Source organism: Scaptodrosophila lebanonensis, unplaced genomic scaffold (assembly GCF_003285725.1).
Source record: "Scaptodrosophila lebanonensis strain 11010-0011.00,11010-0021.00 unplaced genomic scaffold, SlebRS2 tig00000129-arrow-arrow-pilon, whole genome shotgun sequence".
In the NCBI taxonomy this organism is placed as follows: Eukaryota; Metazoa; Arthropoda; class Insecta; order Diptera; family Drosophilidae; genus Scaptodrosophila; species Scaptodrosophila lebanonensis.
The window spans coordinates 1,642,404-1,660,900 of NW_022060583.1; the positions used below are offsets into that span (position 1 = coordinate 1,642,404).

General features: G+C 37.5%; 1 protein-coding gene across 13 annotated transcripts in view; it reads right to left on the bottom strand.

Annotated features, from left to right (window-relative positions):
- LOC115628931 (microtubule-associated protein futsch) overlaps window positions 1–15,092 on the bottom strand; it is a 45,830-nt gene extending 30,738 nt beyond the window's left edge. For 3 of the 13 annotated variants that reach the window (XR_003995852.1, XM_030525202.1, XM_030525201.1), the window contains exons 1-2: window positions 14,438–15,092; window positions 11,310–11,385 (exon numbers count right to left, since the gene is read on the bottom strand). Coding sequence is in view for 8 of the 13 variants with exons in the window: in XM_030525202.1 (XP_030381062.1) it covers window positions 11,310–11,366 (57 nt within the window). In the remaining 5 variants the exon portion in view is untranslated. Of the gene's footprint in view, window positions 1–5,684; window positions 6,238–11,309; window positions 11,386–14,437 lie in introns of those variants that run through there. The other 10 variants (XR_003995853.1, XM_030525200.1, XM_030525199.1 and 7 more) reach the window with 7 other exon arrangements.
- Between the last annotated feature and the right edge of the window lie 3,405 nt (window positions 15,093–18,497).

An 18,497-nucleotide genomic window follows, 5' to 3' on the forward strand; every position in this document is an offset into this window, starting at 1 on the left:
CTCGCCTCTCACGCACACTTTCAGGTGGATATGTGTGTGTGTGTGTGTGTGTGTGTGTTTGCAAATAATTCTACACCTTGGAGCATTCACAGAGTCGTTAACATACAAATTGAGTTGCTTTGAGTTGAGTTGAGTTGAGTTGAGCGGTGATATCACCAAAGCCGAACTGCCAAACACCAACAGCGGAAAAACATGGCAAATAACATTTGTATTAACAATAACAATAACAATAATAAACGTAACAATAACTGGCTGGCAGTGCCGCCTACAAATACATGCACTGACAGCAACTAATGATACAACAATGGCAATAAAAACTAGAAAACTGAGCACAGCTTCGCTTTTAACTGTTTAATTTTAGTCGCTCACTAGCCGGAACCAATTGAATCTCACATTTATCCTGGGCACACCGAAAGGCTGCAAAACTTCTTAAAACATACATAAGTGTTTAAATGATCTTCACAATCTGAACATTCTAGTCCTAATCCTGGCTGAGCAATTTGAAATTGTTCGTAAAGACTGATGAAAAGGCATAGAGGAATTTATTCAATGACAATAATAACTAAAAAAGTGAGCAGAGCTTCGCTTTTAACTGTTTACTTTTAGTCGCTCACTAGCCGGAACCAATTAAATCTCTTTCTTAAAACTGCTTAAAACATAAGTGCTTAAATGATCCTCACAATCTGACCATTTTAGTCCTGATCCTGGCTGAGCAATTTGAAATTGTTCATAAAGACTGATGGAAAGATATAATGCATTTAAAATCTAGTTTAAGTCTTTTTTTAGATTTCGTGTAGAATAGAGAAATTAATTCGAAAAAAGTGTTCATAGCTTCGCTTTTAACTGTTTAATTATAGTCCTTCATTAGTCGGAACCAATTGAATCTTGTTCATACTTCTTAAAACATAAGTGTTTAAATGATCTTCACAATCTGAACATTCTAGTCCTAGTCCTGGCTCGGAAATTTGCAAATTTGGTTACCGTGAAATACGTTTCAACAGACATAATGCATTTAAAAACTAGTTTAAGTCTTTTTTTTTAGAATTCGCGTAGAATAGAGGAATGAATTCGTAAGGTCTGACAGTTAGGGACCAGAGAAAGTATCTGTTTGCTATCAGATGAACTGCCATAAGCAATCAGTGAATCAAGTGGCATAGAAAAGAGGTCAGCTACTTAGTTGGCAAAAATCGAACATATGGCGAGCCCACCACAGCCCACAGCATTCAGCACACAAAGCTGTGAGTCGCTGCGGACGCTTTCACTTCAATTTGGAGCGAAAGAACAACAATAAAAAATACATGTAGTAGTGGCAATAAAACTGCAACAAAACAGCCATAAATGTGTGGCCAGTTGTGGCCAGCAGTGGCTATACATACATACATATGTATCTATGTATCTGATGAATACAAATCTGTTACCTGTATAGCATGTATCGCTGCCGCTGTCTTATCGTCAGCATCGGCCAAATCGAGAGACAGCGAGACAGCGAGGTTCAATTTTGCGAACGAATTGCAGAACTGGTCGCGTGGCGCTCTGACCAAACCTACTAAGGTAGTAGAAGGAGGAGGGGGGAGGGGGAGGGGTGGGAGGTAGAGTCGCAGCCATTGCGACGCAGCCAAAACGCCGACGTGCCCCAGTCTAGACCTTGGCGCTAGACGTGCGCGTCTTGAAACGCCTCGGCGCGCCGCGACGCCAAATGACGTAATTTCTAAAACTGCCAGCGATGATAACCAGTTGGAGCGTCGCGTCGGCAGCGATTCCGACGACGCCAGCAGCAGCCAGAGCAGAATGTCGCCGTCTCGAGCTGCACAGCATTTGGAGCTGCTGCTTTTGGACAACTTCACACCTCCTCCACCACCACCACTGCCAGCACAACCAGCCCCAGCGCCAACCCCACAGCCATGCAACCTGTTGACGTCTGATGACGTGACATGCGATTTTTTTTTGTCTTTCTTTCTGATGCGCAACTGCTGCAAATTTTGATAAATTATTGTTGCCATTTTTATTAAAAGCTTTCGTGTCAATTTTAGAGGTCAACAATAATTCGTCTATTTTCATATTTTTGCCAATTTTTCATTGTTAACCGAAAAAATCTCTTTGTTATTATTTTATGTTAAATTAAAAATTTAATCAACTTTAATTGAGTGAAATCAGCAAAACAAATCTTGTAGACATGCAAAGCACAAGCTACCAGCTGGAGCGCCGATACACACATACATACATATGTGCACATGTATAGTATGTATGTATGTACAAACATGAATATGTTAAAAGGGGCTCTGTGAACAGTATAGGAGGGGGTTAGAAATCGTTTTCGTGAATATTTCCTAAAAAAAGGATTTTTTCAATACGAATTCGAAAAAACTAAATAATTTAAAGCATCATTTAGCATAAGCTCCATAAATGGCATTTAAAATACATACGCATTTAGAAAAGTAGAGAAAATTCTGAACAAAAAATTATCAGTTACTTTAATTTGAATTGTGGAAACTGAAAATTGGCTATGTTCTTTCATAAATAATTTAGAAACCTAAAAGCCTTAGTTGCTCTAACTATTAACATTGTAATTTAGATTTACTTTTAAGTTGAAATAATGTAAATAAATAAATGAATGAATCAAAAATTTAAATGCATTCAAATTCAAAAAAACTAGCTACATTCAATAGTTTTTCAGAGATTTTTTTTTTTTTTTGGTCTATAGAATAAATGGCATTTAGAAGAAAAAGGAAAGGACTAAAAATTCTCATAACGTTGCGAAATAGGCACTAGGTGGAGTTTTTCGTGAGCTTATCACAACCTATGCTCTTGTACGGCATATTACTGTAGTCATGAGTTAGATATCTAGATATCTTTCTCTCCACCCGTCGGGTATTCCCCATAAAAATAGCATGCATTTTGCATATGAAACTGTAAAAAAGAAAATACAGTTTCAAATGATCACAGCTTTATTGCTTCAGATCACATACCCCTACCCACAAGCACAACTGTGAATTTTAATTGCCTCAATTGTGGCGCCACCTGTTGACTGTGGCACGCACACTCACTCACCAATATACACACACACACGCAAGCGCACACACGCCGGCAATTGCGCACTTAATGAAGGCAACAAATCGCGTGGGGTGCAGCAACTAAGCAGCCAAATAAGCAACCAAACGACGAAACGTCGAACCGACAAGCCGACAAACCGACTTTGGAGCACTCACTGCTTCATTCAGTGCTGCTCCCGAGCCAAGCGAAGCCGAGCCACTTGCTATTCACGCCTCTCTGCACAGCTGAGCGCCTGACATTGAATCTCAGTTCAATTCGTTGAGGAAATTGCTGGCAATTTGCTGCTGCTGTTAATTGCTGCCTCCGTCTATGTTGTTGTTGCTGTTGCCGGTCATCATATTTTTTGTTTTTATTTCATTTCAATTTCAACTTGCTTAGTGTTTTTTCAAATTTATTTTATTTTTATTTTGCGAGCATATTAAAATGACCTAATTGCTGCTGCTGTGCGAATTGAAACCGAATGGTGTCATTTTCATGCCCAGTTTATTGTTGTTGCCGTCATTGTTTTTGACTTTGCCACCTGACATTCTCTATACATACTACATACATATACATATACGAGTACAGCGCCGATTTCAGTTCAGCATGTAAATTTGTTTTTGTGAAAGTGACATTGTCATGTGAATAAAACATGCGTCTGTCTGTCTGCCTGCCTGCCTGTCTGTCTGTCTCTGTGATCGGTTTTTGTTCTAGAAAGTGAAGAACCCTACATGAATATTAAACAATTGAATGGTGATGAGCTAAAACTGTTCCATTTTGTTTGATGGACGACAGTGACAGTCAAAGACCATAAAATACAATGAATTGTGCTGGCGACCATCTTCGCCGACAATTCCCACAGTTTTAGGGAATAATTCCATATCTGATCGATTTCGCAGCAATTGTTGTTTTACATTATGTTCTTAAAGCTTGATGGTTAAAATAATTTGTAATATCTGTTATATTCTTTGATGATTATGGATTGTTCTGTTGAATATGTCAGGGGTAATAGTACCATCATATTTGTTTATGTTTCATATTCTGATTCCCTAATACAAATAAATTATAAATTATTAAACTTTAAATGTAAATATTGATTCGATGATAAAAAGTCTTTCCATTTTAAATTAAAATATTATTTAAGCTCAATAGGGAGGGGCATATTTATGCCATATCGGATCAAATACTTACAACTATAGGTTAAATGCTAATAAATGCGTTGAGCTGTCTAACTAGTGTAGTATAAAAACGAAGTAACTCAAAACATTAAAAATACAGGACCTGTTGTAAGAAAGTTATATTGTTTGCCCAAAAACTCTCAAGAAAATAGTAGTAGCTCTACCATGTAGTGTTAGTTTTTAAATACAAGTAGCTTCATGTTTTTGCAATTCGCAACTAGGAAATTATGAAATTTATATTTGTACCTCGGCTTGATTTGATTTTAGAATATTGATATAGGGTTGTTCATTACAGCTACATAAAGTGAATTTTTTTTTATTACGTATCACATTTTAAAAGCGTGGTCAAATGGTTATCCCGAAATGTATATATTTTTACAATATGTAGTCAAAATTATTAATACTTACTACATTTAAATACTAACGTCTTGATCTAAAGTCAATCTAATATGTAAACAATGAACTCATCGCCTTTAAAAGCTCCTACAATATAATATTCAGCTTATCAAGCCGCACTGAAACTTAAAGCTGTCATAGATTAGAATATAAAAAGAAAACAACAATCACAAACATGTACGATAAGTGCCTAGAGTTAGTTTGACCAATAATAAGTAATGAAAGGTGAGAAACTTTCCGCTTTTACTGCCAATCTATGTATGTATGTACGTTACACAAACGCTTTTAGTGTGAATTTATCCAATTATGTCAACAAAATCATTTAAATAAGCTCATTGTATTGTAAAGAAATTCAAATTGAGGCATTAAATATTTCTCTCGCTATATTACCGTAAGCTATGTATGTATATTTAAATGTAAAAAATAATATATTTAAAATGTATTTATTTTTATTTTGATAACTTTCGATCAAAACGAATAATTTGATTCAATTCATACTGCAGAAAAGCGAAGTAATGGACACCAGTGAAGTGATTTCAAAAGCTTTTGAGAAAGCTTCAAATAACGAATCTCCAGTTTATTAATTCCTCCTGATCAGTAGATGACTAGTAAGGGCCCTCAAGCAGCAACGATTACTGCAGTTGAACTTTAGGGAACTCTATGTTTGTTTATGAGTAATAACACAGAAAAAAATGGCTAACAGCTGAGCTAACGAAAATTACCATTTCGTTACAAAACAAACGCGCGTAAGCAAAAATTCTTACTAATATGACGACATAAGCCAATTGTTTTGCTTGTGTGTTCTTAACATGAGATAAGACCTATTTCTGAACATCTGCTATGTGTGTGTGCGTGTGTATGTTAATGTGTGTGTAATGATTTGTTTGTTGACTTATTTGTTTGCAACTGCCGGGCTTGGTCTTAGCACAAAGCGACTAGCTCATTATTCGGCTGATCAATTATGCAAATATGAAAAAGGGAATGTCAAATGCATAAATAAGTAGAACTCCCAAATTTTGCGAAAGTGTGAAAGTTTTTATGGATGTCTGAGAGCTTAATACGTATTAGTAATAAATTTACCTTTACGGAAGCTTCCTTTATGCTCCCGCTCGTCCTCTCTTTTGCTGCTTAAATTCTCCCTTTTGCGCTCTCCCTCTCACTCTCTTTCGCTCTCACACACTGGCGCTCGCTGTTAACACCGCAAAATTACAATAACAACAACAGAAGTCGGCAGTTGAAAATAAAAATACCTGAACGGGTAAATCAATTTTATCTTCAATAAATAAAAAAAAAGTTGCCTGATGTTGTCACTGCTGTTCTAATTGCTGTTGTAGTTGTAGCTGTTAAATATACCGGCAAGCACACAAAAAAACACTTGAAACGTGTGACAAAAGTCTTTGGGTTTTTTTGTTATTATTTTTTTATTTTTTAAATTTGAGAAGATAAAAAAAAACAAAAGATCTTTTGCTTAAGCCGTCTCACAAAATTTGGCAAGTTCGTTGTGTTGAGTTGGGTTGGGTTTGTAGGTATCGGCGAAACAAAAAAAAGACGTTGCTTTATTTGGCTAAAAGCAGTGTTTATAACAATTTTTCAGGTCGGGGCTTAGCACGAGCGTCGGCACGTTGCAATCGATCGAGCACCAAAATCAGACTGAAGTTTCGAATCAAAATCAAAGCCGTGTAAAGTGGACGGCGACTGCAAAGCTTGGACGCTGCTCACAAAAACGTCAGCGCCGACATCGACTTCGGCGTCGGCGTCAGCGTCAGCGTCGAAGCTGCTGTTGCTGTAGCTGTCGCTGCCGGTGACGACAACAACAACTACAGATATGACCGAATACGAATGCGAAGATGAAGCGAAGCCGTTGTTGGCTGTTTTAAGAACGCATTGCCCCGCCTGAGTGTATGTGTAAATGTGACTTTGTGTGTGAATGTGTGTGTGTGTATGTGCGTTAGATACATGTTCTTTGCACACTCTATGCATTTAAGCCCACTATCAGTTAACGAACATTGCCTTTTGTCTTCTGGTCTTCAGGCAAAAGTCAAAGCCCAAAAACACGCAGGCTTAAGCAATAATAAATACTTAAGTATGTATGTATATGTATGTGTATATTATTTAGTTCTTGCCTGACTTATGACACACACTCTTACACACACATATGGCCAAATCTGCTAGCAGCATTGACAAAAACAAAAGCAACCGCTCGCGAAAATTGCAAAACTTTTTTTTGTTCCTTGTTTGCCTTTCAATGTTGACTACATTTTGTCTAATGATGTGAGCTGCTGGATGATAAATCGGTATAAATGTGCAAAGGTATATATGTATACAGAATAATGATAATGATTGGCCGATGTTAGTGTTTGCTTGATTAATTATTGCCGCTGAAAATTGCGCATACGCTCTGTGGATCGTTTGACTGACTTGTCTGCCATATATGTTAAACGCTTGAAAAGGCGATTTTTTTTTGTCACCGCCCTTGTCCCTTGCCCCTTGCCCCTTGCCACCTGCCCATTGTTGCTTATCATATGCACATAAATTTCTCAAAATAAGACACTTTGTAATGTTAACTACTCTATTGGCCAGACAACAACAGACTTAATATAAATAATATATTAAATATACATATGTGCGTGTGGGTGCTCAGTCATTGTGTCAATTCATTTGCAAATTATTTCAGCAATCCAACGCCAATAATTCAATATACGAATCAAGTCATAAGGCACGAATTGTCGCGCACCCACGTCCTGAAATGCTGACTTATAAATTCAATAATAAAATAAACAAAACACAAATACAAATACTCGTAAATGTTCATATTGGAATAAGCCAAAGCCTCGCGATATATGGCTGACAAATAAAAGCCAAATTAATGAATGCTAAGCAAATTACTCATCGAATCTGCGCAGACGCAACGGCGAACCGGCAAACAAATTGAAAATCTCTCTTCATTACGTGATTCGAAAAGTAAGTCTCGAATCTTCATTCTGTTTGATCGCTACATGCATCTATCTATCTATCGCTATAGTTACAGACCACTTGCTATTTTTGGCCATTGTCTAGCGGGTGTTTGTATGTATGTCTGTGCTAATTCAGCTTCAACTTGTTGATTTATTTGTTTTTGTTTTGCCATTTTCTTTATTGTAGTCATTGTTGTTGTTGTTGTTTGGCAGTCGGCGTTGGCTGGCTGGCTGGCTGGCTGGCTGGCTGGCTGGTTAGCTAGCAGGCTGACTGGCTCGACGATCGGCCCACACGTCTCCAAATCGAATCATGGCCAAATGTATATGGAAAACGAGCCACAAACACAGTCAGGCTAGTCAGGCAATCAACCAGTTAGACGAAGCAGCTGAGACGACTGGAGCTGCCAGCCAACGCTTTAAAAGTTGTTTATTTATACCCTATCTAGCTGATGTACTTGCATTACTTAAAAAGAAAGAGACGTTGCGAAAGCAAATCTAAATTCTAATTTGTTGATGAGCCAAACAACTTGCATCTAACACCTTTATAGTGAAATCGGGCGCTTCCTTAAAAAGAAATCACCCTTCATTCAAAAAAAAAAAAAACACCCTCCCATATCTAAGCTAGATCTCACAAACATGTTTTGATGATTAAGGGCACAATTTAAATGTAATAAAATATATACATATATATATTTGTTATAGCCTGTACCCAAAGGGTGAAAGGCTATACTAGTTTTGTGCGAATGTATGTAACACACAGAAGGAGGCGTGGCAGACCCCACAAAGTATATATATTCTTGATCAGGGTGACAAACCGAGTCGATATAGCCATGTCCGTCCGTCCGTCTGTCCGTCAGTCCGTCTGTATGAGCGCAAGGATCTCAGAAGGTACAAGAGCTAGAATAACCAAACTCGGTATCCAGATTCCCATAAGCCCTAGGCAGGTCAAGTTTATTTTTGTATTCTGATACACCCCCCCCACTCCCCCGCAATTCGTGTTTTTTTTTTCATAGCTCCCGTAGTTCTTGGAATTTCGGACTAAAATTAGGTAGCTACATCCCGTTAGTGATTATGTGTCTGCATGCCAAGTTTCATCATGATAGGTCAATTCTGATGAAAATTATAGCCACAAATAAAATCGCTGCCCATGCTCTGCTTGTACCGCTGCCGGCAGTGCTGCCCGCAGCTGTTGTTGTTGCTGCTGCTTGGGTTCAACTTTGTGCTGCATACATACACGCATATAAACACGCAGAGACACGATTCTGATGTAAATGTATGCTGTTGAAACTGTACATGAACATGTCTTTAATTTAATTAAATAATTAAATTAATATACTTTTTTTTAATTATTAAAAATTTTTTTTTTCATTTTTTCCTTTTTTTGTGTTTTTAAGTTTTTAAGTTTTTAACTACCAACATAATATGTATACATAGTAATATAATATATTCATAACATTAAAGCTTTTAGTTGAAATATTTAAAGTAAATATGTATATTGCGTTTCTAAAGAGCAAATACAAAATATCTCAAAAGAACTTTATCGGAAATCTCCCGAAAATATATGTCTGTTCTCTAATTACTGTTTCGCTAACATTATTGTATTGAAGAGATGATTTATTTATGCAGATATCTTCCACTTTACATAATAATATAAATAAAATATATTCATAGGTCTGCTCCTTAAGATCTGCTCCTTAATTACTGTTTCGTTAACATTATTCTATTGAGGAGATGATTTATTTAGATCGGCTATTTTAATGCAGATAACTTTCACATTACATAATAATATAAATAATTAAGAGGTCCCAGAAGTGAAGACAAAAGATCGATTGATAAAAGGAAACTATTTCGCAGCTTATCAATCAATATGTACTCGTATTTATGTCCGTAAGTATAACTCACCCGACCAACTGTAAATACAATTTCTGCAAGGGTATGTCATCTTCGGTGTGGGGAAAACAACGCTCTTTCTTGTTTTGCGTCTGGGTTGACCAGCTTGTGACGTCATCGCAAAGCAAGGAGCTAAGAACGAGAACTTGATTTTGTGGCAGGCAGGCCGGCAGGCAGGCAGGCAAACAGGCAGACAGGCGCATCGAAGCGAGCAGCGCTGCACGGTCGCTGCCAGCGTCATTCGATCGCGCCGAGTTTGTAATTTTCACGCTTAAATCTTAAACCGAGCTGCGCGGTTGCTGCGCAGCCGCCGCGACTTTATCGCCACCTCTCGAATTGATTCATTTGACCGAGGCGATGAGTCATGGGCAGCAGCAGCAGCGGCAACGGCGGCGGCGACGGCGGCATTATCAGTCCAAGTGGCCACTTGCCGCCACCGTTGGCAGTCGCGCATGCGCCGCGGCCGGCAAGTAGACGGAACAGACCCGTCTGCTCGGAATGCGTGGGATGGATCTCGACGTCGCCATCGTCTTCGTCGTCATCTCTGCTATTTTTGTGCAATTTTTTGGATTCTGTTTCAAATCGGTTTTTGGCTTACTGGCTTATTTATGTAATTATATGCACATGTTTTTTTTAGATCTGAATATATTCCATTTGGCTTAGCCAGCGGCTTAATAATCGCTTTTCCTTTAATTTTGAACTTAACGACTTTTTAACGATAATTGCCAATACTATATTTATGTATGTGCATATGTTCGTGTGTTTCTAAGCCCAGTCAGCCAAGCCAGTCGAGTCAGTCAGCCATAAAGCAACCCACGCCATGCTGATGCTGATGCTGATGACGAGCCAACCCAATAAATGACCCGATTTGGTTGCATTGGCTGGTGGGCTGCTTTGGGCATACCCGGCCATTGGTGGAGCACGCTGTTCTCGCGAAGCGTAAGCTCGTAAGTGTTCGAATTTGAATCTGAGCTGTGCTTTAAAGGCAATGAACTTGCCACAAATATGACAGCAGTCAGTCTGTCACACACGATGCCCAACTAAATGGGGCATAGCGACTTACTTCCACAGAAAAGGGCGGCACAGGTACAGGCACAGCCACACGAAGGTGCTGGAAGGTAGCGCAAAATTTGTTCCACTAAACACCTACACCCTAATGACGAAACCCGACACTTATATTATGCAACTGTCATGATGACGAGATGTGAAATGTTGATTTATTTCAATCTGTAAACATACTTGGGGTAGTCCCGCCCAGTGTATGGTTAATGGGTGAACTAATTAAAAGGTTAAGCAACATTTCAATACAATAGGAAAGGGCGGCTTAAGGCAGTTAGAACATTGCACCCACAATTATTATGTCTACGAGCTATAACTCCTTTCGATATTTGTGAATTAGTGTTGCAATTCAGAACGTTTTTATTTTCGGGTCCTTTCTTGTTTTTTGTTGTAAAAAGTGATGTTATGACCAAAAGAGATTACAATTTATTTTGTCACTAATTAAGAACTGGCCGGAAATATCCGAAATTAATTATTTTATTCTCCCCATCATGTAATCGTAATAAAAAATAATTATCCAATTAATTTGAGTAAGATTGAAGGTATTCCGAACCAATTGCCTCGCCGAATCCTCAACCAATTCATTCACACTTCACAAAACACTTGAGTACTCTTATTGGAATACTGTTCGAATGTATTTATTCTTCCACTGCTTTCACACTCACACATACCATCCAAATCAACACTGGAGAATAATAATATTAAGTATAGCTTTTCAGCCTTATGGCTTACTCTCAAAAAAGTAGACTGTACATAGGTCCAGAGGATATTGAATGCAGTAGTCAAAGAAAGTTGAACTTACCATTTTTCTGAGCAATTCCTCGTTCTGTATGGAACCCAAATCACATTCCAACTCCATGGCCAATAAGTAACTGCAACTATAATGAAAAACAAAATTAAAATCACGTTTCAAAGTTAAAAGTAAAGGAATAAATTAATTCTGACCTATTTCCATGCGCTACACTTATTAAAAAGACGTATTTTTAGAATTAGAATTTTTAAATTATTTGATTCTAAATTATTTGATTCTAACTTATTTGATTCTAAGCTTTTTGATTCTAATTTATGTGATTCGAATTAGAACACGAGATTAATTAAGAATAGCATTCTTTTAGGAGCGACGTATCGGATTTGCCGTCCCTTACACAAATCAATTAAAAGAAAATCGAAACGAAAATGTCTAATAATAAATGCTCTGTTTTTGGAGATCCAAGTTCTCTCCTGAAATCACTAACTAATTAATATCAATCAGGATTAATCTTCCATATTGATTTTGAAAAATAATTCTTAAAAATAAAACTTGATTTAATACCTAAGATGGTTTATTGTTATACATGTATAATAATACAAAATAAAGTAGATAAATGGTGAACTATGGGCTCTTATGTTCCGAACCTGCTTAAAAGTTTTTGGGAAATAATAAAAATCTTGAAGTTGCATTTATCAGTATACAAAATTTGTATACGATATAAGAAGGCGTCTCGAATTTGCAGAAATATTGTCTCCAATTCAGGCTTCAAAGACCTGAAAAAGCCTGAAAATTCACCCTCAGTTTTTTAAGCCTCAAGCGAATTAAACTTTTGATTCATTATACCAGATACCTATAAGTATTATATAGTATGTCAGATATGTGTTGCGATATTTTTCTCAGAGGACTCGAGCTAACGTTGTATTGTGAACTCATGCCAACAGCAATTGATGATGATGCAATTTTTATAGCAAATGCATTTTTCATTTTGATTTATTTATTGTTTGCGATTTGGCATCTTTTTGTTTCATTTGTTGTTGTTTTTTGTTGTTTGTTGTGATGTGTTTGGTTGGAAGTCGTCTATGCGTTTTTCTAATTTATCATGATTTGTGTTTTATGGATTTTGAGCATTTTTATTGCAATTTTTGCGAGGCAAACTCGAGTCGTTGCGAAGTCGTTGATTCGAGCGACGCGTCGTCGGCAACAAGTTGTGACATTTCCCCCGTAAATGGTTAAAATAAAACATGTGGCAAATAAAAATAAATGACAGCGTCAAGTGTATTGAGATGTGTGTGTGTGTGCGTGTGTGTGTGAGTTGCTTTTGCTGCTTATTGAGCTGCCTATTTGATTAGGTCGCTGCTTTCGGTATTGGTTAGCGTCAACATGAAGCTCAACTGCGAATTGCAATTCAAAATGCCTTGCACGTAAGCTACTAAGTGTATGTTGTTGGCAGTAGGAGGCTGGGCCGGGGGGGGTGGAGGTAGCGTCGACCGGGGACATATACAAGTATTTGTGCATGTTTATGTGCTCGGCCGCAAGCCAAACAAGTTCAAAACCGCAATTGGGCAAATAGGCCTAGTCGAAAAGTCAAAATGTTGGCCTGTCCAACGTAATTATTGAATGCCACTCGCCTGCCTCAGAAAAACAAGCACCCAACCATCATGGCGGCAGCTTTGAACTTGAAAATTGTGCAATGGTTGGTTGGAAAAAAGAGGAAGTGGGGGGCTCGAATAACAAGCAGTGTATATGCGACTATATGTATTTATGAAAAACTAGGAAGATTATGAAAAGTGACGCCTTATATACGTTGTTTCTCTTCTTTGTGTCTTGGCGATCAATTTAAAATCAATTTCCCAAATTTGCATTCCAATATACTTACATATGTATGTATGTAGCTTTGAGTGTCAATAGTGCGCCCTAAAATAAAAATAAGACCACAGAATTGGTGTTTTGAGAAATATTAGTTAAAGTAAACTAATTTCCAACTCCATACATACGAATTACTCAATTAATTAGCTTTTCATACGAGTGTTTTTTATCCTTCAGAATGTTGGTTGAATGGCTTCGCCATCTCTTTAACGCTTTCCATTCACATGCAAATGCAATTATTACCGAAAAGGTAATAGACATACGGAACGAAATCGGTTTTTTTTTTGTCAAAAAAATCAGTCCCAAAACCTCAACATAAAACAGAGCATAACCCCTTTGAACGATTGTTTAACATTCGTAAAAGTAAATCAATAATATCTTCACTTTTTACTTATCCTAAGGACTTTTTTATTAGATTTGGCTCCACTTTGCTGCTTGATTTCAGAATCAAATATACAAAAATTTCCTTTACAAAATACTTAAAATATGTCCAAAATTTACCAAGTTTTATGGGTTGAAGTTTAATTTTTTTTAATAATTAAGTGTGCGGATTGCAGAGGAGCGACGCTATAATTTCACAAAATTGAAATGTTTCTAAAACTGTTTATAATTAAAGCAAGTAACAATCCATATGCTAATACTTGTAAGTATATAGCTTGACAAGCGACTCTAAAAAACAATGCTCATATGAAAAAAGAGCTGCACCTAAGACTATTATCTTTCTTTGAAATACAAAATAGAACAACTTTATTGTGCACAACTAGTTCTTAGTTGAAGACACTTATTCGCGTCACTGTTGTGTAGGTGTAGGACAATGCCCAGCAAGGGGTGCTCGCGCATAAATTTGTCCATTCCACTCCGATCCCAATTAAAAAACGTTTTATTATCAGCTCAAAATCTGTTTTTGGGCAGAGGCACGCGCTCATAAAGCTGTGTCTGCCAAATTGGCACTTTTGCTTCAATTTGCTCCGATTTTATTGGCCCTGTTGTTCGATTTTGTGTGTTACATTTTGATTTATGTGGCTAACGCCCACCACCATCAACATATGGGAGCAGCACACACACACACCCTCACACTCATGCATACTAAAGTACCTGTACACATGTACATACATATGTATGTAGATTAGAGTATATACAAAAAACAAAAAAAAAACTGATCGGCTAGACAAACTTAAACGGTAGATGGCGCCAGCCGGCACTTGTAACAGGAAAACCGCAAAGTTAGCCGCAAAACGGTTAGAATTTTATACGAGTATGCACAAACGAGTATATTATGTGATTTAAATCTCAACATTGTTGCTGTTGCTCACCTGCAGTGCTTTTGCTTTTTTCTGAATTTTGCTTATCAAACGCTGTTGGCAGCCGACGTCTTTGTAACTGGAGACTGTAGTCTGTATAGTCGGTAGACCGGGGAGATTGCAGAGTAGAGGCGGCTCTGGAGAAGCTGTCGCGCAAAAATAACAACGACAACGAAATTTTCTTTTTTTTTTACTCTTCAAATATTTAAACAGTTTAATTTACGGAAAGATCAAATTGCGCGCGTCGTGATAAGTTTTTGCCGTTTTATGCAACAGCCAGTCCAACTAACGGGCGGTTTCCGTGCGGTTTGCCAGCGACTTGGCCGCTGTTTCTGTCGCCAAATGCCAACTGACAATTATTTGATTGATTTGTGGTTACAACTTCAACAGCTTGTTGTTTTTGTTGTATTTGTTGCTGTAGCCGCTATTGTTATTGTGGTTGTTACAGTTACCGCCACACGCGAATTTAAATATTATTAGAAAATTTGCATAGAGTACAAATTTCAAAACGAAAACTAAAGAATTTGTTTGCACTTGGAACACGTAGAACGCGTCACTCGAAAAAAAAAAAACAACGGGCAGTAATGCACGAACAGAAGCTATTTTTTATATGGCTTGGGTAAATATTTGTGTAGTTGTAGTTGCAGTTGCTAAGGCTGGAAGACTGGACAACTGGAAGACAGGGAAGATGCGCACAACCGTTTGGCACGAGCAGAGGCTCTTAACTGATTGTGCAAGCTGCATTGGTTGCTGCATTTAGGCTCGGATCTGCTCGAATCGGATTGGATCGGAGCAGAGAGATAGCAGCGACAGCATTAAAAGCAATAACAACAACAACTACAACGGGCGATTACGTGCCAAATGGGCGAACGAAATGTCCGCCAGGCAAGGTGCGTGAGTGTGTGTGAGTGTGTGGGTCTGAAGGCATGAGTATCTGTACATGTGTGTGTGATCTTGTGTACTCGTGTGTGTGAGGGTGCGTGGTTGTTGCAAGGAATCAACAACGGCAACAACAACAGCTAACACTGGACCCTGAGCAAACACAACAATAACAACAAATCATCACAAATTCTCGCGATGAGATCAGCATTTCCGTGGTCCCCACTATGAGTTGGGAAACGCACTCGTACCACTAATTCAAAGCAGCAGCTTCGGTCCTCAGAATTAGAGCCGTGTCTGGATGTGTGCGTGAATGTTCGTGATTGCGAATGGCATTTAGAACGTGGTAACAAATCACGATGAAACGAATATTCACGGGCTTAAGACAATTTACCAAACAAGCAAAATGTACAAGGTTGAAGACGCTTGTAGGAAAATAATAATAATAATGGTACATATCTCTCTGAATTCAACCAAAACTGTCCTCTATACTTATCTCCGGGGAAATCTCTGACCACTTTGGCTGTGAAAATCGAAAATTTGTGAGATTTCCCTTTCCTTTCCCCCCTTTATTAGTGTAGGACGCATTAATAATTATTTTTGAGGCATTCTAATTTTTAAAAGTTTCAATTATAACTTAATATTAGTAAACTGTATCGACAGCACTATTTGTTGATCTATTAAATAAATAAATAAATACCTTCGCAAATGCAAACAAAGATTAAGTACTTTTTAAACCCTAGACCCAAAAGGTCAAATGTAACAGGCATTTTAAAAGGCACATACTCGTATATGATGACATGATGAATCAATATGGACCTAACCGTCAATCCCTTCGTACAAACACCGAGAGGTTTTTAACCTTAACCTTTTTACCAATCAGTGTAAAAATCGCCCTTAGTTGGATAACTTTTGGGTTTAAAAAGATATGTTGAAAAACTCTGATATATTCTATAGTTTAATCAAAATTCCCACCCATTGCAAAATAAATAATAAATGCTGTATAATAAAAGATAAAATAGTTAGAAAACAATAGGATAAATAGATAGTTTCCTAGCCTCATAAGCTGAAAATTATTCCTCGTATGTCATAGTTTTATTTTAAGAACATCGTAAACAGATTTTTAATGTGTAAAACATGTTAATAATTAAACTGGACAAGAGTTAATTTCAATTAAACGCTTTTGACAAATAACGATAGAAAGTGAGAAAAGAAAAATTAGCAATAAATTTTGGCATAGAGTCTAATTCCAGTTATTATGGTAAGTGTAGTCAAAAATTTTTGTCTCACAGACTTCAACACGACGATGTTTTTCCAAAAAAAAAAATGGGGTGTTTTTGGAATCAAACGAGATTTGATTTATTTGGAAGATACAAAAGTTCTCTCCAAACGGTGTTGACTGATCCACTAAATGGAACATAATAGTGCCGCCAGCTTAAAAATAAAAAGATTTTTCCCTATCGAAACATCTGCTCGCTATCAGGGCTATATTTCCGGGTACTATTTGTACGCAGTTGTACAATATATATACGAGTAATATACTCTAGTATTATATCGATCATATTTCATAGTTTCCGTACCAACATAATAGATATAAGCGCCGATATATTTTAATGCATTTATATATTAAAAAAGTGCACAATTTTGTCGCAGAACTTATTAGAGAATGCTGTTATTGATTTGGGTTTTAATATAGTAATCACAACTCTATTAATTTCAAATGGAATGATAAAGAATTGTTTGGTGGAATCCTATTTAGGCCACATTTGGCAATTACCAAAGGTGTGGAACAACTTTCAATTGCATGCCTTTAAAAAATGCTAACTTTTAGATCAAAACCTCGACAATTTCTCTGGTGGGTTACAATTTGCCTTTCGTTTTAATTTTCCCTGCCATTTGCAAAATGTAGCATTTTTGTCTTTAAAAAAAACTGGCATAGAAAGCAAGATACAAGCAGGTACTATTTTTAGGTTGCATCCGAATTATTTTTAAAAAGGCTTTCAAATTAAACATAGAACTTAATTCTGCATTTTTATTTTTAACAAATACCTTTTGACTTACAAGTTACGACAATTTGTATTTTAATGCAGCTGCTCTCGTCGAGTTATAATCAGAAGCAGACATCCATGATAGTATATAAATAATAATGAATATTGAATATAAATGGAACGGTGAATCCAGTCCACGTTCAGTTTCTGAAAGGTTGGGGGTCATACGCCCAACACCTAGGATTGATGGCTCTGAGGTGACTCCACTGCATTTAAATAGGTATGTTAAAAGTTAATACTTGTAATGATGAGTTAAAAGTCTTAAAGGAGCAGCCTTCGCATGCCTTCTCAGCAATGCCAAGACGCCACTCGAGGCAACTGCTCCAAAATCTAGATGCCGTCGACTCGCTACAGGGTCAGTGGAGTGCGCCTTTTTAGCCAAAGCCGCTAGCTGAATATGTAGAAACAACTGCAGGCTGCTGCAACGAATGTCAGTGATCAGTGTCAACAAAAATAAATATAAATACAAAAAAAAAAATAACATTACAAAACACGAAAAACCTCAATGCATTAAAACGAACAGCAAAAAAGAGAATTCTAGGAAAACATTTCCTTATGCAACTGGTCCAAGGAGAGCGACAACAACACCTAGAAAAGGGCACAAAACTGAAAGTCCTTACAGCAGCTCCACAGCTAGCAACATCTGCACTCCCATCTCCAGTTCCCGTCCACAGAATGTGGATAATTCCAAACTAATGGTCGGCAGCAGCAACAGATGTTGTCCCTTCGATCTGCAAGTGAAAGTGGCAATTGGAATTGCGTCTGCAGCTCTCAATGTCATTGACAGCAGCAACATTTTTCAACAGATTCTTTTTTGCAATCGCTTCTGCATGTGTGTGTGTGTGTGTGTGTGTGTGTGTGTGTGTATGTGTATGTGTGTGTTTGTGTGTATTTTGATATTTTTGGACACTGTCCTTGTGGTGCCATGACGTCAGCGCGGTTGGCAGTTGAAGACGTTGCGTGGCCAGTGGGACGCACCTTAAAAGGATGAAACAACTTTACAGCCACAGCCACACTCACGAGCATCACGCACGAAAAATGCACAAAAATTGATATTAATTTATTTTAAGTGATTCACAGCAGCATCGGCGAATGCAACAACTGCTAAACAGCAAAAAGTTGCAACCTTGAATGCGCTTAATTTG